Source organism: Bos taurus, chromosome 14 (assembly GCF_002263795.3).
Source record: "Bos taurus isolate L1 Dominette 01449 registration number 42190680 breed Hereford chromosome 14, ARS-UCD2.0, whole genome shotgun sequence".
Classification (NCBI taxonomy): Eukaryota; Metazoa; Chordata; class Mammalia; order Artiodactyla; family Bovidae; genus Bos; species Bos taurus.
The window spans coordinates 23,428,285-23,450,136 of NC_037341.1; the positions used below are offsets into that span (position 1 = coordinate 23,428,285).

The 21,852-nt window shown below is 47.5% G+C and overlaps 1 protein-coding gene and 1 long non-coding RNA gene across 3 annotated transcripts in view; one reads left to right on the forward strand and one right to left on the reverse strand.

Annotated features, from left to right (window-relative positions):
• Window positions 1–205: 205 nt before the first annotated feature.
• On the reverse strand, window positions 206–19,383 carry SDR16C5 (short chain dehydrogenase/reductase family 16C member 5). Of its 2 annotated transcripts, XM_025001600.2 has the most exons (8): window positions 19,199–19,383; window positions 17,165–17,861; window positions 12,383–12,729; window positions 8,483–8,614; window positions 6,312–6,411; window positions 3,059–3,203; window positions 1,899–2,024; window positions 206–505 (listed from the first exon to the last, which is right to left on the reverse strand). In XM_025001600.2, the coding sequence occupies exons 3-8, from the start codon at window positions 12,725–12,727 to the stop codon at window positions 412–414; spliced, it is 942 nt and encodes a 313-aa protein (XP_024857368.1). In that variant the 5' UTR covers window positions 12,728–12,729; window positions 17,165–17,861; window positions 19,199–19,383; the 3' UTR covers window positions 206–411. The 2 variants fall into 2 exon arrangements, with proteins under 2 accessions (XP_024857368.1, NP_001192862.2); NM_001205933.2 differs by lacking the exons at window positions 17,165–17,861; window positions 19,199–19,383 and having other exon boundaries at window positions 12,383–12,715.
• A 23-nt stretch (window positions 19,384–19,406) lies between these two features.
• LOC132342194 (uncharacterized) overlaps window positions 19,407–21,852 on the forward strand; it is an 88,880-nt gene continuing 86,434 nt past the window's right edge. Inside the window, exon 1 of the long non-coding RNA XR_009490476.1 lies at window positions 19,407–19,678. This is a non-coding gene — a long non-coding RNA (uncharacterized lncRNA). The remainder of the gene's footprint in view (window positions 19,679–21,852) is intronic.

The following is a 21,852-nucleotide window of genomic DNA, read 5'->3' on the forward strand; positions in this document are numbered from 1 at the left end:
ACATGCTGGGTGCTTCTTCTCAGCCCTCACTTCCCCTGTCCAGTGTATGTTCAGCCACAGACCCCCAACCAAAATGATGGGCAATTCACAAGAGAGAGAGATGATCTTACTTCCATACATGGGGTCACAAAAGGTCGGATGTGATTTAGTAACTAAAACAACAGCAACAATCACTTCCACAGCAGTTGCAAGCAAACACCAAACATGGACTTTTTTTTTTTAATTAAAAAAAACTCAACAGAAAAACAGAGCGCAACATTATTTTCAGAGGCACTGGTTGCAAATACTAGTCTAGACAGCAGACTGGTGCTTGTGGTCTCCAGGTACATTCTGTCAACAAAGACACTTCTTCATTGAAATAGATGTTGTGTAACTGTGGGTACCTGGGGATGTCAGCCACAGAATCGGTCTTCAGTTTTTCTTCTTGGCGCCAGTGAAGCCATCCATTAAATTAAAGGCCCCCAGGTACTCACCCAAAAGCAGCCCCAGCTTGAGGGGCAAGAAGCTAAAGAGAACACAAGAGGGAACATCTTGGTTATCATTCATGGAACATCTTTACGAGCTCCACTGAAAAGCAGGGCCGTTGACTTGCTGCAGAAGGCGTCAGTCACTCAAAGCCCACCTGAACGTCCCTGTCCTGTGGTCACTTGGGGCTCGTCCATCATGTGTGAGGACACCAGCCCAGGATCTCTGTGTTTCTCTTTGCTTTATTTACATTATTCACTCACTTCCGTGTCAGTCTCAAGGCCTGACTGCATTCTGTAATGATGGACAGGAAGCATGCAGCCTTGAGGAGTCTTGATCCTGCCTTGCAACCTCGCCCTGTTGCTCACAGTGCTACTGGGCTCTCAACACTCCGTTCCTCCCACTGTCCAAAGAGGTCATTGACCTTTCTTTCCTGGACAACAGAGAGAAGTCCATGCAATAGCCCCTCAGAGCTTTGGCAAGACCCAACTAAGACTGTCCATCTTCTCCATCCTGCTCGCCCCTCCTGACACTTTGATCCTGTCCATCATGACGTTCACACTGCAGGACGAGGAAGGGTACAGTCAGCCAACCGGAGACTTGTCCTAGGAGTGGGGACAAGAGAAGGGCCCTGGGCTCACGGTCCCTCTGGAGGCAGCCTGAGATATCCAGGGGGTTCCTGCCCTTCACAGGTTCAGGTCTCTGGTCAAACATTATCTTCTCCATGTGGCCATCCTGACGCTTAAATCAGGATGCATACTAGAGCCCTTGCTCCACAACAGGAAGAGCCACAGCAGTGGGAAGCCTGCTCACCCCAACTACAGAGTAGTCCCCACTCGCTGCAACTAGAGAAGCGCCCACGCAGCATGAAGACCCAGCACTGACAAAAACAAAGTAAATAAATAAACAAACATACAAAAAATGGTTATCTTCCCCACCCTGCCCCCAACACTGCCAGTTATCTTCTAAATGGCTCCTCTCATTCCACACGGTTCCTTCCTTCCTGTCTTTGTCCTGAAATCCCCACCCCAAGGCTGGGCAGAGTTCCCCATTCTATGTGGACCCCAGAGAGTGCTGCCTTCTAACCGAAGAAGGAAGCCCTACTGCATGGTCTTCCATAGGAAATGTTTGCCCCACTAGAGGTTTCAACAGACTATTTATTGAACATATTTCCCTAATAAAGAAACAGCTATCATTATTGGCCCTGGGAGTTCCAATCAGAAAACTTGCTCATGTTGAGGAACGCACACCTGTTTTTTCAAATATGAAGACACTGTTTAATTTGAAACCAACCTCTGTGCATTATTATATATAAAGTAAGTGCTCCCAACCAGATTTTATTAAAAAAAAAAAAATGGCTCCTCTCTGTTGGCTGTGGAGTAAGCTGTTGACTGGACTGGCACGTTGAGAATTAATAGGAGCAGAAACATTACCTTTTTAAAAACACGATGAAGTATATAAACTTGGGCATATACAGGTACATGTTTTCTTGCAGGATAGCATCTACTATCTTCCTGACTGCATATTCTGGCTCCAGAATCGGTAAGAGAGAAGGACAGCTTGGGGAGGGGGAGGAGGGTTAAAAAAAAAAAAAGAAATTAGAGAAAGCAATTCTTAAAAAGGACAATAAAACAGTTGTGAGCTTCCCAGATGGAGCTAGTGGTATTGAACCTGCCTGCCAATGCAGGAGACATAAGAGACACAGGTTCCATCCCTGGGTCAGGAAGATCCCCTGGAGGAGGAAATGGCAACCCACTCTAGTATTCTTGCCTGGAGAATCCCCGGACAGAGGAGCCTGGCAGGCTATGGTCCATAGGGTCACAAAGAGTCGGACACGACTGAAATGACTTAGCAAGCATGCACACACAAGACATTATCGTTTATTGGCTTCTTTTCCTTCCAGATTTGATATTTTTCTGTACTTGCTGTCTTATTATCAATATGGTGAGTAATAACTAGAATTTGAAGTGGAAAACAGGGATTCTAATTAATACAATGATGTTATACTAGGCACATGTGGTGAAACCAAATTAAACAAATGGCCTAAATGTTGCAAAGCGCATCTTTGAAAAGTAACTGCCTGTCATCTGATGAGTGCAGACTGGATATTTATGCCTCTTCAACAACTTCTCGTTCTTCTGTGGAATCGGGATGAGAGCAGGATGGAGTTGGTGGCAGAAAGGGGGTGTGTGACAGCAGCGCCAAGGAGATGGGGGAGCAGGTTGAGGCCACAGGGTGGCCTTGAAGACGTGGGTATAGCCTTGATGTTTGTGTGTGGTGCTCATGCTTGTTTGAGTCTGACTCTTTTCAACCCCATGGACTGCAGCCCACCAGGCTGCTCTGTCCATGACATTTCCCAGGCAAGAATACTGGAGTGGGTTGCCATTTCCTTCTCCAAGCCTTGATAAACCATCACTATTAAACCCAGTGTCTTAATCACTAACACATCTAAGGAAATAAATTCTAAAACTGTTTATAAAGCAGGCTGAATGCTGGAAAAGTCTTTTTAAATAACTTCAGCCAGAACAAAATAAAATCAATGGTCAATCATTTTTCAAAATACAGTTCCTTTTTAATCAAACGACATGCTTACCCAGTAGTACATCCATCAAACATTCCGGTTTTTATAAAAAATGGACACACGATAGTGGTTTTGATCCCGTTCTGTCCCTTGGTAAATGATTCTAAAAATATCGATTCAGCAAATCCATAGGCTGCAAATTTACTTGCACAGTAATCTGAAAAGACAAACGATACTATTATATAGTGCAAAGTTTTAAAATGGCTTTATAGGAAGATTTCCTCATAACACGAATACCGGCAGAGACAAGCCATTTCAGAGTTCTTGTTTTGCATGATCTTGGTCTTCTCTGCCTGGAAGAGGTGATGTGTGAGTGGGAAGGTCAGTGATCACGTCAAGGTCAGATGACAATGGCCATGTGGGCTTGAGGAAGAGCAGGGCTGCCGGGAGTCACACAGTCGAACTTTACTCCCATGGCAGTGATGGTAAGGCACTTGTGCCCTGACATGGGGCACCAGATGTGGGTTCTGTCCCAAAGAACTCTGGCCCAAATGGGCAGAAGGACACATAGAAGAAGAAATAAAATAATAAGTCAAGGGACTTCCCTGGTGGTCCAGTGGTCAAGAATCTGCTTTCCAATGCAGGGGATGCAGGTTGGATCCCTGGTCAGGGAACTAAGATCCTACATGTCTTGGAGGTACTAAGCCCACCAGCCACAACTATGGAGCCCATGCACTCTAGAGCCCTTACTCTGTGACAAGAGAAGCCCTTCCATGCCAAAACTAGAGAAAAGCTCAAGTACCACCATGAAGACCCAGGGCAGGCAAAAAAAAAAAAAATACACTAATAATAAGTCAAGTGGGAGTCTAGGCGGTAGAGATCAGTGTTGGTCATGATACCTGTCAGAGCAAGTTTTCTTCCAACTCAAATTCTTCCACTTCCAGAAGGAAAATAAAGTTTTTCTTATTTGGGCTTCCCTGGTGGCTTAGACAGTAAAGAATTCACCTGCAATGCAGGAGACTGGGGTTTGATCCCTGGGTTGGGAAGATCAGGGCATGGCAACCCACTCCAGTATTCTTGCCTGGAGAAACCCATGGACAGAGGAGCCTGGTGGGCTATATTCCATGGGGTTGCAAAGAACACACTGCCCCTTCAACCTCGACTGCTTGACTATCTTCAAATGCAGGGGAAGTGGTATCTGGGTCAGTTTTGAGCTTTCTGTCCTCCGTTACACTCACTTCAAGTCAAAACCTGGGCATTCGGTTTGCTGAATGGAAATGTCAGGAGAAGAAAAGGCATTTAGGTGACTTATCCTTCCCTCTGCCTCACACAGCAGAAGACATACACCTTGGTGCTCTGCTGGGAAGCAGCTACTCCAACCAGCAAGAACCAGGCTGCACGTGCCAGGCATAGGATATCAGGCAGTTGCTGCCCCAGACGCTGGGAAAGACACAGAAGAAGTGGCAAGGGGTGCAGGGAGGTGAGAGGAGGGGTCCTGAGCTGCCTCTGGGATCATATGAGTCGTCTGGTAGAACTATAGCTCACTGAGCTCCTCTACCCCCGAGACTGGCCAGGGAACCTGCATTCCAAGTAGCAGCTCCAGTGGTTCTGATTCTGGGGAGTTGCTGCCCATGCTGGGAATACTTGTTTCTAAGGGAGCCAGGGAGGAGAGACCTGCATTTGAAGACAGAGATGCTGTGTCTAACCAAAGGATTCACAGGCCCTGTAAATACACCTGTGGTATGTCAAGGACCTGTGACTTCTCAGATGTATGAGAGAGAGGGGTAATAATAATACCTGATGGATTCTAAGGAGGACAGAGGCAGGGAGACCCAGGCTATAGGGAGACATGTACAGACTGCTAATATTGGGGTGACAAGTGGTTCTGGAATCCTATCCGGCAGCTGAGAGGTACTTGCTGAGACCAGTGTTATGAAACTGGAACCAGCTATGAGTCAGCCAAGCTGGCTGGTCTGCTACCTGAGTGTTGCAATTAGGGTTCTGATGGATGAGCCTCTGGGGGGCACCCCAAGGGGAAGGGCAGGACTTCCTAGAGCCAGCTCCCCAGTGGGCCCTCTTCACTGAAGATCTTGTATGTCTTATCCTCTCCCCACTGCTAATGTCAAGTCGGTTGCAAGGGATATGGAAGTGACAACAAATTCCTGCCAGTCTCCAACCAATGGAACAGCAAAAGAAAGTTAATTTTAGGTTTCCTGGGGTGAAGATATTTTCTCCAAGCTGCCAGCCAGGGGAGACCACTTATGGAAAATTCATAGGGCAGAAGGGTCCTCTCTCTTTTTTGGGTACGCTGGATCTCATTGTAGTGTGCAGGCTTTCTCTACTTGCAGTGTGCCAGGGCTTCTCTAGTTGTGCAGCACAGGCTCTAGAGCGTGGGCTCCGTAGTTGTGGTGCATGGGCTTAGTTGCCCTGAAAAGACTCTTGATAGTCCCTTGGGCAGCAAGGAGATAAAACCAGTCAATACTAAAGGAAATCAACCCCGAATATGCATTGGAAGGACTGATGCTGAAGCTGAAACTCTAATACTTTGGGCACATGATGCGAAGAGCTGACTCACTGGAAAAGACCCTGATGCTGGGAAAGACGGAGGGGGTGACAGAGGATGAGATGGTTGGATGGCATCACTGAATCAGTGGCCATGAGTTTGAGTAAACTCTGGGAAATTGTGGAGGACAGGGAAGCCTGGTGTGCTGTGGTCCATGGGGTCACAAAGAGTCAGACACGACTGAGCAACTAAACAGCATATGAGATCTTAGTTCCCTGACCAGGGATGAACCTGCAGCCCCTGCATTGGAAGGCAGATTCTCATTCATTGGACCACAAGGAAGTCCCAGAAGGATCCTCCTTAACACCCTGATTACAGTGTCAGGTGAGTCTGGGGGAAGGTGACTATGCTAATCACTTATGTAAGGAATTTATAAGTAGGGTCTCTTTCTTTTTTTTTTTTAAATTGGAGGATAATTGCTTTACAATGTTGTGTTAGTTTCTGCTGTACAACATGAATCAGCTATATGTATATATATACTCCCTCCCTCCTGAGCTTCTCTCCCACCTCCTTATCCCACCCATCTAGGTCTTTTATTAATTCCAAGTGATTGCATAAGACCTAATGATTCTAAAGTGCCCAGTTCAACTTCGTGTAAGTATAGCAGCTGGGCAGTTTCGCTGGATGATCAAGTTCTCAACAACTTACCTTACTGAATATATGTCCTCATCTATTACCATTTATTGTTAATACACCAAGTCAGTGCTGATTATTCAGAGCTGTTGCTCAAGCTGCGGTTGTGAAATACCATATTTCTCTTACCTGCCAGTCCATTCATTCCAATTAATCCAGCTGAACTTGAAATGCACACCAAATGTCCACGGTTATTAGCAATCATAGCAGGTAGAAAGGCTTTATAAGTCTAAGAAGATCAAGGTAAAATATTTAACATTTTATAGCACATTATATTTTTTTTCAGATGTTTATATAATCATCATGATTGAAAACAGTTGTTCAAGTTCAAAAAAATACCTGAAGGAAATGGGACATTCAAACTTAAATATCTGGCAAGTAACCATCTTAACTTGTTTAAACTGTGGATCAATATTTTGCTGGTGGTTATTCCAGTATTTTAATGGGAATTTAAATTATTAAAAATAATTTACTCAAACTTACATTTGCTCATATTTGACTTTTAAAAACACAACAAAAACAATAATTGAAACAGTACAGGAAAATCTTAATTGTGGTATCCACAGTCCACAAACCAGTAAGACCACTCAAAGATATGGTTATTTAGATTTATGGTGACTTTTTTCCTCCCTTGGCTTATATTTGAATTTCAAATTTTTCCTGAACTTTGTTCACAGGACATGTGGCTGTTGGTTTCAGTTTTAAAATATCAGTTTGTTTTGAAACTCATCTGGCCTGTCAGGGAGACGTGGTCATGAGCAAGAGCCAGGAGGGGCAGAACGAGGGTGTGTGCGTGGCTGGAGAGGCTAATGTGACTGGTCTGTGCAAAGGCCAGGACAATGCAACTTGAGTGTGGGCACCTCTCCTTGAGAGTCAGGACCATGCCTTTTAATGTTCAAGGCACGTAGTTATCAGGCTGCTGGTGGGCACGCTGTCCCTGGAAGAAAAGCTATGACAAACCTAGACAGTATATTGAAAGGCAGAGACATCACTTTGCTAACAAAGGTCCACATAGCCAAAGCTATGGATTTTCCAGTAGGCATGTATAGATGTAAGAGCTGGATCACAAAGAAGGCTGAGGGCTGAAGAATTGATGCTTTTGAACTCTGGTGCTGGAGAAGACTCTTGAGAGTCCTAAAGGATCTCTGTGCTGTCCTTGATCCATCCAATCAATCCTAAAGGACAAAAACCCTGAATATGAATTGGAAGGACTGATGCTGAAGCTGAAATTCCAATACTTTGGGGACCTGTTGTGAAGATCTGACTCACTGGAAAAGACCCTGATGCTGGGAAAGATTGAAGGCAGGAGGAGAAGGGGGCAAGAGAAGATGAGATGGTTGCATGGAATCACTCAATCAATGGACATGAGTTCAAGCAAACTCTGGGAGATAATGAAGGACAGAAAAGCCTGGAGTGTTACAGTTCATGGGGTTGCAGAGTCAGACATGACTTAGCAAATGAACAGCAACAACAAAGTTGACTGTGCATCTTCGTGTGCCCCCAAACAGACCTGCTGGATGTTTGCTTGTTAATTATGCCTCCTTTCACTTCAAGGGAGTTCCTGCCTTAGGCAAATGATGAGGTCACCTGGTCATGTCTAAGCATGGTCACTTTTAACTTCTGTGAGCCCTTATCTCACTGGGCTGTTTGAAGGCTTATTCACAAGGTGCCTGGGATGGTACCAGACAGGACGCTGGCTGTCAGTACATGATTAGGACACAAGAGCAGCTGTGTCTTTGCAGGATTCCCTGAGCAGAGGTGTGGGGAGGTAGAGCTTAAGTTGGATCAGGAGAGGACAGCTTGAGCTACAACTGAGAAGTCTGTGGTTTAAGACCAGTACTGCTGTAAGAGTCCACTCTGCAGTGGATTCTATAAGAATCTGCCTGCAATGCAGGAGACCTGGGTTCAACCCCTGGGTCAGGAAGATCCCTTGGAGAAGAGAATGGCAACTCACTCCAGTATTCTTGCCTAGAGAATCCCACAGGCAGAGGAGCCTGGCAAAGAGTCAGACATGACTGAGTGACCAACACTTCCATTACTGTAAGAGAACAAGAGGAAGCCTAAGTCGCTTCAGTCGTGCCCAGCTCTTTGTGGCCCCATGGACTGTAGCCTGCCAGGCTCCTCTGTCCATGGGATTCTCCAGGCAAGAGTACTGGAGTGGGTTGCTATTCCTTTTCTAGGGATCTTCCTGACCCAGGGATCTAACCCACATCTCTTATGTCTCCTGCACTGGCAGGTGAGTTCTTCACCACTGGCGCCACCTGGGAATGACATTTATAACGAGAAGAAAAAGTACTTACCCATATATGTGATTTGAAATTCACGTCAAGAGACTTTTCTATAAGCTCATCCGGGCAGTCCATGAACTTTCTGCCTGTTACGATTCCGGCATTGTTGATCAGGATGGAAGCATCACCAACTTCTTTCTTCACCTGAATTGAATAAGGAAATCAGCACCACCAGGGCAGCGCAGGCAGACCCTGGAGATACACAGGTTCAGTGCCAGACCCCCCTCGCAGTAAAGCTGACACTACAACATATTGAGTCATACAAATGTTTTGGTTTCCTGGTGCATATAAAAGGTATGTTTACACTATACTGTCATCTATTAAGCGTGCAAGAGCTTTAGGTTTAAAAAACAAGTTGCCTTAATGAAAAATGTTTTTTTTTGCTAAAAATGCCAACCATCATTTAAGCCTTGACTGATCTGTAGTAACAAAGATCACTGATGACAGCTCACCAGAACAAATATAATAATGGAAGTGTGAAGTATCATGAGAAACAATGTGATGCTGAGACACGAAGTGAGCAAATGCTGTCGAAAGAAGGGTGCCATTAAGAGTTGCTCAAGGCAGGATTGCCACAAACATTCAATTTGCAAAAAAAAAATCTTCAGATGGTAGAAAAAATGCAATGTCTGTGAAGTGCCATAAAATGAGGTGTGCCCATAATTCTTTATGTGAACTGGATTTATTTTCCTGTGGTTTTAGATGCTTCTGTCCTTGTTAACTCAGACTGAGCTGCTGCTTGCTGCAAGGCACTCTAAGAACAAAGCATGTCTATTTCCTTTGCAGAGTTCATGGCACATCAGAGATCTAAGTCTAATGCCTTTCTACTCATCTTCCCCTCTTCTTATGATGGTTGCAACACCTGTAACACTACTTTCCTACAGGGAGAGTTATTCTGATACTCAGTAGTGACATGGTTAGTGACTTTGTCTTATGCTAAAATGAAGCATGCCAACAAAGGTCCGTCTAGTCAAGGCTATGGTTTTTCCAGTGGTCAGGTATGGATGTGAGAGTTGGACTGTGAAGAAAGCTGAGCGCCGAAGAATTGATGCTTTTGAACTGCGGTGTTGGGGGACTCTTGAGAGTCCCTTGGACTGCAAGGAGATCCAACCAGTCCATTCTAAAGGAGATCAGTCCTGGATGTTCATTGGAAAGACTTATGCTAAAGCTGAAACTCCAATACTTTGGCCACCTCATGTGAAGAGTTGACCCATTGGAAAAGACTCTGATGTTGGGAGGGATTGGGGGCAGGAGGAGAAGGGGACAACAGAGGATGAGATGGCTGGATGGCATCACCGACTCGATGGACATGAGTTTGAGTGAACTTCGGGAGTTGGTGATGGACAGGGAGGCCTGGTGTGCTGCGATTCATGGGGTCGCAAAGAGTCAGACACGACTGAGCGACTGAACTGAACTGAAAATGAAGCATGAGCAGCACAGCCTTTTAATGAATGTGGTGATATGTCAGGCATGATACCATGCCATGTAAATCAAGCCCTGGCACTTGTAGCAACGGGGGTGGGACAGGGAGGGAACGAGGGAGTATAATAGTCATATGAATGTTTCAAACATACAGGAGCTCAGAACCTGTCTGTCCTGTTTTCATCCCTTGACTGGTTCTCTTCTCCCCAGCACCAACGTTTAGGTGTAAGGTCTGTGAAGGGAGGATCAGAGGGGCTCCCGCCTGTTGCTGTCGCACCAGCACCAGCCAGACTAGATACTTAATAACTTTAATTTAAGAAATAAAAATCCTGGGAGTACCACTGGAGCCTTCCCTTTAGAGCAAACCGTCAGCAAGTGACCCAGGCTTGGTCAGATTTCTTTTTTGTTTTTGAGCACCGGGTTTTCCAGGCTTGATGGCAGGTGGGGCTGTCCCTTGGCTTGCCTTCGTTTGCACTTTCATTCCTGTAATTTGTATCACATAGCAGGGGCCCTGTGTCCCCCGAATCAGAGGGAACTGCTGGCCGCAGCACCACGTGCATCCGTCTCTGGCTCTGTGTGTTGTGCGCACTCGTGTGGGTGTGCAGATGTGGGTGTGAGCCTGCCTGTGTGGGTGGTGCAGCGGGGGAGAGGGGCTGGATTACTGACAGCAGACACCGCCACTCTTGCTCTCTCAGAAGGCATGAGTCCCAGCAAGGAAGGTGACGTGCTTGGTGTCCACTAACCAATGAGATCCGTAGCCTCGGCGAAGTTTAGGATTGCAATAGACACCAAGGAAACCTCATGTTTCATGTTGAAGTTTTCGGATAGAAGTGCTGGAAACAATCTAACTTAAAGTCTGATATGGAGAGTGGCTAAAATATTAAGTCAAATCAAAGCTGAACAGCAGTCAAGGTACTCTTCCTGGGGCAAAATCACACGCTGAATGGGACTGTGTGATTTGAACAACAAACGACTCAACCGGATGCCAGTTGGCAAGGATGGACTTTCTGAAATTAGTCCCAAGCTATGATCTAGGGACACAAGATTTCAGTTACTGGGTTCTGTGGAAATAAAACACTGTCATATCAGCTCTAAAAATCCACGCCTTGATTATTCCTCTATGGGATAAAAATTTCCTGGTTACCTTTCTTTTATCAAGAACAAGAGGTGGAAATGGCTGGTTTATAGTAGGAACATCTTAAGGTCTTTTCTCTTTAAATGTGAACCAGTCACTGCTTAAGAGTGGCTCATAGCCAGAGAAGTGGCTCATAGCCAGGGGAAGTCAACCTGGCAGGAGATTGTGTTCCAAGTGCAAAGGGCTTAGTTTGCAAAAGTAGCTGCAGCAGACCCGCCCGCCCCCACCCACACACACACACTTTGAAAGGTGGTCCCCACACAAGCCCATGCCAGCTTGTCTGGTCTGGATCCCCAGACTTGCCGGGCAGCCTGCGATTGGTGATGGTGGTGGTAACGCATGTATAAGATGTAAAGACAAAAGTCACAACTTAAAAGAAACTCACTGGCCAGAGACTGGCACACCCCTCCACTGGGAAGTCAGATGAGAAGCTGCAAGCAGAACCCAGTTAGAGCCTACAAGCTGGGCAGGAACCTTCCAGCAGGCACATCTACTTTCTTCCTTCTCCTGAAACCAGGGAACTCCGAGAGCCACAAAAAAGTGGTCCAGGAGAGTGATGTGTACAGTGCTTGTGCAACGAGCGGTTAGAGAAATCCTTCTGAGGGAAGACCAAGTGGCCACCGCAGAGGCGTGTGTCTCCTCAGGCCCTGCAAAATCCACTGGAGCTCTGGGCTCCTGAAAGTGTTCTTTATACATACTTCTCTACCATCACCAAAGGGGCAGCTGCAGTTAAGAGTCTTTAGGATGAATAACATACTCGCTTTTCATATGACCACGTGAGAGAAATGCAGGTTGAATAGAAATCACTGTTGGGGGTGGGGGAAACAGCTGGACTTGCGATCAGGCTAGATACGGCTTCACCTCCTGGCATGGTCCTCCCCTAGCTCTGTGACTCCCAGCAGGTTATTTAATAGCCCTGCTTCTCAGTTTTTGTTATGCCTCCATGAAGGGTGCTATGGCCTTTCTCTTACATGGCAACAGGGGGCCTGGACAACCAGCACATGAGCTGGCCAGAGGGCGTTCTTCAGAGTCAAGAGACTCGCATCCCACCTGCAGCTCTGCTACTTATTACCTAAACTTCTCAGTTAAGTCACCTGAGAAACTCACCTGCACTAAGTCTCCATTTTCTTATTTGTGAAGTGGAGATAATAAGAGGCCTGACTTTCCAGGAGTATAATTCAGAGGGTGCCAAGCATGGTGTGTGGCACATAGCAAGAACTCAAAAATGCTAATTCCCACACCCTGATATTTTTTAAAGAGAGGCAAATTAGCACCGAGGAAGGCAAATATGGATGGACATCAGAGACTACATCAAGTCCTTACTGCCCATAGGAAGAGCAAACACACAGGTTTACCTGATTGGCCACTCTGTATATCTCCTCCTTCCGGCTGCAGTCACAGGTATAGGCATAGACCCTCGTGGCTCCAGCTTCCACAGCCATCTTGCAGGTCTCCTCATTACTCTCCTGACTGATATCCCAGAGCACAAGCACCGACCCAAGCTGGGCAAATTTGAGGGCTAGGAGCCTTCCGAGTCCACTTCCAGCGCCTGTTATAAGTACGATTTCACCAGCAACATTCTTCCGTGGTTTGGGGATTATAACAAAAACTACAGCCTCCACAAGAGCCAACACTGATTTTCCTAAGAAAATGAGCAATTTCTTGGCTGCCTTCAGCTTGAGCGCCATGTTCTGGCTCATACCTATAAAGCAAGAGGGACTCATGTAAGGACCTTATTCCATGGGGCCCATACTCCCTTGCAGAAGTGAAAGAAACTAAGAATCGTGATGTAAACATCCCTGTTGGTGGCAGACTCTGAGCTGAGAAAGGGGGGAGGGGGTCCACAGGGACCATCTTGACCAACTTGCATCACCGTGCCAAGCTCATCACATCCCTGAATGCCTGTTATGTGTTCTAGGTGACAGAAATGCTCGTTACCCAGAAACTGTAACCACGGCTACATTTAACCCAAAGCAGAAGCTCACTCTTTCTTATAGCTGGTTTTGCTCCATAATATGTCCTGTAGGTTGATTTCACCTTTAAGGTCTTGACCCTATCGTGTTGACACAACTGTTCCCTTCTGGTTTTATTTTTTGCCTCCTTTGAGGTTTCTGTTTTCTCATTGCACTGTTGTTATTTAAAATCTGAGATTCAAGAGAAAAATGTGAAATCCTGCTTGTATTAATGTACCTGAAGAGGAGTAATTAGACATTCTAAACCTTGGCCCCTACAACTTGCCGTCAGCACAGGGTACCCATTTTCCAGGCTCTGAGGCCCCCACGCCACATCCCTTACTACTTGGCCCTGCAATTGTATGACATCTGGGGAAGGGGTGAGATAGCTAGGCCCTGCCCCTGTCTGGCTGTGGAGCCTGCGGCAGGCCACGCCGGGCCTCGGTCTCCTTACTTCCTGGTCCTGTGCTCTAGGGTGGTTTTGCAAGTATAATGAGAATGTTTGCGCATGTGTGACCACAATGCTGCCTTGCAGCTAGCGCTTTATGATGTTACCTTGTTTCTCAGACTCACAGCACTGCCCACAGGAAGGTACCCGACAAGTTTATCGAATGAATAAAAGGCAAACTTAAACAGGGCTCAATGCCTCCACCCTATCAGTCACTCACATTTTAGTGAGAATGAGCTTATAAGATGCTTTCCTAACAAGCACCTGAGAAAGAAGGGAAGGTCTTATTCCCTCCAGACGAGGAGAGAAGGGGCATACTGTGCTGTGGGCTGGGGTTTCCCTGAATGGGGTGGCCAGCTCAGAGTTGGACGTGAGGACAGAAGATGGACTTCATTAGTGAAGTGAAGCAGTTCCACACTGACTTTGAAGCTTGGCTGAGGACACACTAGTTCTCATAGATTCATTAAAGGATGGCTTGAAGCGTGGTCAGACCCTTAGGAAGTGGCAAACTAAATTGCTGCTTCTTGGCTTTCTCTACAGATGGAGCCTGGCAGGTTATAGTCCATGAGGTTGCAAAGAGTCAGACACGACTGAGTGAGCGTGCAAGCATGTGTAGATGGGACCAAGGACCAGAAAGAATGTGTGTGTGGCTTAGCCAGGATCCCTGTCTAGTTTGTGTAGGCCAGGTGAGCTCATTGTCACATTTCCTTGGCATGGATACTGTGCAGGTACAATGCTGGGCCATGGGGCTGAGTGAGTGGGTAATCTCCCATAATCTCTGCCCTGGGGAGATAAGAGTCTAATGAAAGAATGAATATACCAGTAAGAGCTGCAGTGTTATAAAGAAAAGTGTGTGTGTGTGGTGGGGGGCACTCTAGAGAGTAGCCAGGAGACCTGCTTTAGATGGGAGTCAACAGAGGAGGCAACAGGCGAGATCTGTGGAAAGTGACCTTTGATTGGACGTGCAAATGATGAACGCAAGGGAGGGCTTGGGAGCAGCTTCCATCCAGCACAGGGATGGAAGAGTGTGAGCCTTGAGGTAGGTTTGCTCTATGTGTCCAGGAAACAGGCATGCTAGTGGGGGTGGGGGTGTGGGAGCTGGATGTTCCAGTCCAATGAGTGCTTCCTGCTGTGGAGCACGCAGCTTTACCACACTTTGGATGAAATGGCTCTCAGACTCTCTGTCGTCTTTGCTTCTGGATGATTGATAGAATCTCCCAGGCCCAAAGGACTTGGAGAGAAGGTACCTTAATGGGTGAACAGTGGTCTTCAGATTCTCATTTTAAACACACAGTCAGGGGATGGATTCCTTCAGACCTGAAGGAAGAGGATCAGACTTTGCACAGGGATGCCAAAACCTTGGGCACCCTCCCCAGGAGGCAGCCTTGGCATCACCCGCACTACTTCCATGAGAAAACCCACAACAGCTGGCTGTGCATGAAACACTCCTTCTGTGAGAAAACCCACACTGGCCGGCTGTGGACAACTCCTTTCAGGGACACCATGATGTATGTCCTCGCCAGGAGGACAATGCTCCACCTCTCTCCTCAGCGTCTCCAGCACCCTGAAGATAGCTGGAAGCCTCACCACTCTCCTGGTTGACGTGAAAGTTATTCGTTTCAGGGGTTCTAGACTTCAGTTTTCCCTTGTCTCCATGCTGGCGTGACACAAGCCCTAGGACAAGCCACTTCTTAACCGGATCCAGCAGATGCTTCCCAGGTTCTCTAGAGTTGGGCTTCCTGAGGCCCCCTCATTTGGGGTTTAGGGTGTCTGTGGGGTACCGGCACAGGTAGTGAGGTCTAGAGACTGTGGGTTGGAAATCTCGATCTGCCACCGACCTCTCTGCATCCTTGGTAAGAACTGTTGCATCTCTTGTGTTTCAGTTTCCTTCTCTGAACAGGGGGATTCTATTAGTACAAGTCAACATATATGAAATTTGGAAGGTGTGGAAGCTTTATGAGGTTAATGCATGCTGCATTCTAAGTCGCTTCAGTCGTGTCTCACTCTGTGTGGCCCCTTGGACTGCAGCCCGCCAGGCTCCTCTTGTCCATGGGATTCTCCAGGCAAGAATTCTGGTGCGGGTTGCCATGCCCTCCTCCAGGGGATCTTCCTGACCCAGGGATCGAATCCTCGATTCTTATGTTTCTTGCATTGGCAGGCAGGTTCTTTACCACTAGCACCACTGGTATTGAGGTGTGTAATATGATCTCTACGGCTCCTTATAAAGGGCTTCCCAGAAAATAATCTGTTACAATGCAGGAGACACAGGTTCGACCCCTGGGTTGGGAAGATCCTCTAGAGAAGGAAATAACAACCCACTCCAGTATTCTTTTTTTCCCCCCAAACTTCATTGTTGTCTTATTTTAAGAAATTGCCACAGCCACCCCAACCTTCAGCAGCTATCACCCTGATCAGTCAGCAGCGATCAACATCAATGCAATATTCTTTACCAGCAAAAGGACTATAGCTTGCTGAAGCCTAGGATGATGGTTACATTTTTTAGCAATAAAGTATTTTTTTTTGATTGACACTCCAGTATTCTTGCCTGGGAAATCTCATGGACAGAGGATCTTGGTGTGCTGCAGTCCACAGGGTGGCACACAACTTGAGTCATAAAAATTGTCGACTAAACAACAACAAACCCATGTGAAACTTCTGAGCAGACTGGAGGGAAAAAAAAGGTCCCTATTGTGCCACAGAGCACAGCCCTCTCCAGGAGGCAGAGAGTGAGGGTGAGGGTGGAAGGAGAGGAGTTGGGCTAGATCTGAGTGCTGCCAGGTTTATCTCCCATCCACACCCACCTACAATGTGCCAGAAGAGTGCCAGGCGCATAGTGACAGCAAAATAAATACCAGCTAAGGTTGTGATTGGTGTTCCAGCTAGCATATGAATTGTGATAATCGGCTATGCCAGAGAAAGAGGCTAATAGTAACTTTACTGAGGAACACAGGTAAATGTCTGGCTCTCTTTTAGTGTAAAGACTGCTCCTTAGGAAGTCAGGGAACAAATATGTGTTAAATTTCATCAGGCTAAGACTTCTTTGGTGTCTTCATTCCATGGCTTACCCACTTAGTCCTGCTGCTAAGTCACTTCAGTCGTGTCCAACTCTGTGCAACCCCATAGATGGAAGCCCACCAGGCTCCCCGGTCCCTGGGATTCTCCAGGCAAGAACACTGGAGTGGGTTGCAATTTCCTTCTCCAATGCATGAAAGTGAAAAGCGAAAGTGAAGACGCTCAGTCATATCCGACTTTTAGCCACCCCATGGACTGCAGGCTACCAGGCTCCTCCATCCATGAGATTTTTTTTCCAGGCAAAAGTACTGGAGTAGGGTGCCATTGCTAACTTGGTGCAGCATAAACAGATGAGGCCTGCCTCCCAGGCCAGGGCTCTGCTGCCCTGCTAAGGGGGCACGGGGTGAATTGTGTGTGTGTGTGGGGGGGGGAGTCTGGAGAGGGGCAGCGACAGACTAAGGTGGGTGCACAGAGCAGGGGAGAGTGGGGCACCTGGGCACAATGTCCAGAAGAAAACGAGGACACCCGGGTGGGGTGGGAGGCTGGCAGCTCGGTTCTCGGGGACCGGGGAGCGCGGATCGCCGACGCAGTGCGGGCCTCGGGGGCCCTGCACCCAGCCGCCGGGTATCCCCAAACGCGCACGCTCATCGCCGCCACCCCCATTAACCTTAACGCCGCAGGCTGGCCTCGCATGACCCTGGCCTCCCGGAGACCTCGGTACTCACCCGGGACAGCTGCCGAAGAGAAGCCAGCCTGTTCCGCCGCGGGCACCTCGTCTCTGGCTTCAGCTCGGTGAGGTTCGGGGTTTATCCCTGGCGCCACCTGGAGACCAAGGCCAAGGGCGGGACGGCCGCGCCCGCGCGGGGGTGGGGCGCCCGCGGGCCTCTGCGAGCCCGGGGGGCGCGTGCCTTCCTATTTTTTTCTTCCCAGGCTGCTATATTTGGAAGCTGACAATTCTGTCTGGTGGACCCGACGTATACCTAGATTCCGGGCAAGTGCATCCCCCGGGGACGTTTAACATTTGCGATGCCCATGACTGCAGCTTGGATTATCAAGTCAGAATGGCTGGGTTGACAGGGGGCCCTGGCACCAACAATTAAAAAATTCCCCAAGCGTTTCATAAACGCAGATCGAGGCTGGGACCCTTGGAGAGAACACGGGGGAGGCAGATGCCGGGTCCGTGCGGAGAAGGAACCAGGTACTGTCCTGTGGCCTGCAGTGTGGAGCAGAGAGGCGAGAACTGGGCTGTGTTTGGCTGCTCAGATTCCGGCCTGGGCCTTGGCATGTGGGCGTGGCACAGCTCGGGAAGCTGGTGGTTGCAGAGCTGGCAGGGGGCCTGGAGAAGTTCGAGAAGTTAACAAACGCTGACCCCTGTTTATTGAACATCTTCTCTGTGTACAAAGATCCAGAGACATAGCAATGCTACATATGTTGGGAAGAAATAAGAGATAATAATCAGCGAATAACCTTTGGTCATCATTTACTAGGTCACCAGTGAAATGAGTGGGGGTGTGGAGTTTCATGAATGGCATGAGAAGGAATATCAGATTATAGGGTGCTAAAGGAAGAACTGGGAGTCAGGACAAGATTGCGTTTGGAGTTTAATGAGGGTTAAGTGGGACACCCAGGAGTGCCCAAGGTGCACAGGAGAGCTGCTTAGCCAACATGTATCTGGGACAAACCTGGCAGTGTGATTAACTCAAGTCCGTGTGCTGGGTGCACGGTGAGGCCAGACACACTGGCATGTTGGAGTCTGGAGCAGAGAAGTGTTTACTGCAGGGCCCTGCGAGGAGATAAGGAGGCTCATGCCCTGAAATGTTCCAGCAGCTGGAAGGGTTTTGGCAAAAATTTTCTTTTAATATATATAATTATATTTCTTAATATTTAATTGGTTGATGGTTGCTTTACAATATTGGCTTGATTTCTGTCATGCATCTGTTGAGGGAGTTTGTAATTTCTTTGGTTCTGTCTCACTGACATGACAGACGGACTGGTGTTATTGCCCTCGGAGGGACCAGGGTCACTGTTGTACCCACGCGTTCTGGGAAACAAACTCACTCAGAAGGAAGATGAAGATAGTGGAGTGCTGTTTATAACACCATTTACACCAGAGAGCCCAAGGCAGAATCTCCTCTTAGCCAAGGACCCCGACCAGTTTTTGTGAAAACCTTATATACCCTAAGTGTACGTGCCCAAACCCACCTCCCCAAATTCCCTGAAACAAGTCTGAACAATTGAAAAGAAAGATATAATCAAAGTTAACCCGTGATTCATATGCCTTAAGCCTAGGTAGTTAACAGTGGACAATTATCAATAGGCCTGTGGTCATACTCCAATAAGCATAATAGAATGTATCATTCTATTCTGTTACACAGATAACTAGGGTATTCTTTTAGGCAGTGGAGAGTCTAGGTAGGAGCCCTGGGGCTCTTCCTTCTGGGGGCCTGGTTTTCCAGCTGGTATGTCGTTTCCATAGATACTGGGCATATAGCTCAAAGTCCACATTCTGGCCCAAGATGGAGTCCTGCTTTCAAGACAGAGCCTGTTCTGTCTATTTCTTCCTTCATTATGGCTGTGTGTTACAGCTCAGTTTTATTTGGAAAGCAAAGGGAACTATATCCTTGAGTCATGAGGGCGGGCCAACCCTAAAGATGTGAAAAGAAGCCAGACCAATTTTGGCTCCTCTTTTTATGTTTTTTCTCCTCCCCCTGAGCCTACCCTGTGTAAACTGGGCTAGCCAGGAGGGCTGTTTGTTTTACCTGAGGTTCTCACTCCGGTCCTTGGACCTTCCTTTGTTCTGTTTTCCTGGACTTTCCCCTTCTTTGTCTTTTAGCCACCGCCCTTCTGGACTCCTTTTTCCTATTCTACTACCTAACACATCAACATGAGTTAACCATAGGTGTACATATGTCCTCTCCCTCTTGAATCTCCCTCCCACCTCCCAGCCTTTCCCACCCCTCTAGGTTACTGTGGAGCCCCAATTTGAGTTTCCATTGGCTATCTATAAGGGCTGGTGGGGAGAGGGGTCCCAGGATGATCAGCTTGAGCACAGTTCTCTGATGGGCTAATGGTGAGGTCACAGGGTCGTGTCACAGAGGTTAGCGAGATCAGTCCTTGGGTTCCAGGAGGCCTGAGGCTTGTGTGCTCATGGTGGTTAGGTCAGACGGAGCTACAGCAGAGGATATGGGGGAAGGCCTGTTCCAGGCAGGCTTCATAGGGTCCTGCTGGGTTACAATGTGGTGAGGAACTGCACATTTGTTCTTTATTTGGCTGTGAGAAGAGTCAGGCGGGTGGTTGAAACCTGGAGGAGTAGATGTAGGGGAGAGCCTTGAATGCCTTTTCAGCGCTTAGCGGGGAATGGTGTGTTCTGGAGGCGGTGAGGAGCTGTTCTATGTGAGGGTGAATAGGGCAGGTGTGTGTGTTGGTTTCATGTTGGCAGGCGTCACCCAAGGACATGTGCTGTAGGGGGCTCTCTGTGGCTGGGGGAACCACAGAGCTTTTGGGGAGGCAGTGAGACACAGTTAGGAAGTACACATGTGCAGGTGATAGAGACAGGCAGGGAGGTGTCCCAAGTGCATGGAAGGGGGGGGTCCCCTCAGCCTGGATGAGGAGACGGAGTTGGCCAGAAGAGCCTTCCTAACTCAGAGACAGAACCCATCAAATGAGGAGCTGACTCAGTGGGGAGTGAGAGCGGGCTGTTACCAAGTCCAAGCTTGCTCTGCTTACTGCATGGGAAGTCAGTGATTCTGAGACGATGCATTGGGACTAGGAAGAGACTTTATATGGGAGCCAGTTGACTGAGAAGATGGTAGGCTAGTGCCTCAAAATAACCATCTTGTTGGGGCTTGGTTGCCAGGATTTTTATGGATCAGAGATGGAGGGGTGAGGAAACAAAGTAAAAAGACTATTCAGTCCTTGCCAATATCCCCTAGAATGGCAAGCTTCAGGCAGGGGAATGTGTTAGTTTCACTTCCTAACAGTCCTTCACAGGTGAGTGGCTTAGGTTATCTCCCTGCCATTATGTATGCTTGCAGTGACAAAAGTGGCAAGATGAGGGTAAAGGTCATAGAAACAGATCCAACATAAATTCAAAATTAACCCTTCCGGCTTACAGACCAGGGCACAGAAAAGTTGGGTGATGGACTCCAGGTCACATAGCCGGCCTGCAAAAGTTCAGAGGTGGGGTGAAACCATTGGATGACATTTCAGAAGACTCTGAAGAGCCCTTGGTCCTCTATGTCTCAGCACAGAAAAAATTTGGCAAGAGGCAAAGTGATAGATAAGAAGCAATTTATTAGAATAGGACGCTTGAGAGGCCTACAAGTAGGTGGAAGAAAAGGTATCAGGCTGAGAACTTACTGGGCTGTAGTTCTATAATCAAAGGAAAAGGGAGGGGGGGAGACTTTTTTGACTTTCTTGAATAGATGTCATGCCTCCATCATCAGCTTCTCCTCCGGGTTGGGCAGGGAAGATTTCTTGCACCTACATGGTCAGGCTAGGGCTGCAAATGATTGTTTTTTAATGTGTGTAGGGAGCATGTCCTAGCTTACTGAGCTCACTGGGCAGGATGTGGGGCTCATGTCATCATCGTTTTATTGTTTGGAGGTACAGCCTGTGCTTCTGTGTCATGGTTTTGTTGCTAAGCAAGCCTGCTTGGTTTTGTTGTTAAACTAACCTGCTTTTGTTGAGTAATCATTAACTTAAAGGTGTCTCCCGTATCTTTTCTACTGCCAATCCCCTAGTGGGATCACTTGTGTGTGTTAGTTGCTCAGTCGTGTCCAACTTTTTGCGACCCCACGGACTGTAGACTGCCAGGCTTCTCTGTCCATGGAATTCTCCAGTCAAGAAGACTGGAGGGGATTGCCATTCCCTTCTCCAGAGGAACTGCCCAACCCAGGGATCAAATCCTGGTCTCCTGTATCACAGGCAGATTCTTTACCATTTGAGCTACAGGGAAGTCCATAAGTGGGATCACTTACTTTGCCCCTTTACTCTGTCCCTATCAGGGGGACATTGGGAAACGCCAGCCTTCTATCATCTTCATGGTTTCTCTGCACTGTCCCTCTTCTTTCTGGTCAGTAGTTCACAGTAGACCTCAAGAAAAAGTCTGCAGCATTATTAGAAAGCTCATTAAAACAATATGAATGTGAAGCAGTGGGCTCCCCTGATGATGCCTTCCAGGGAACTAGAGGCGCTGCCTTTGGAAACGGCCTCCTTTTGACTTGGTATGGGGAGCACTCATAGGTGACTGGAAGCCTGAAAACTATAATTACCTTTAAAGGGTCCTTCATGCCAAAGTCTAGGAACAGACAGTTTCTGATGGTGGATGTAGAATGGCTGATGAACACATGAAAGAAAATGCTCTAACTTTATTCTTCAAAAAATGCATATTAAGTTATTTCTTGCCTGCCAA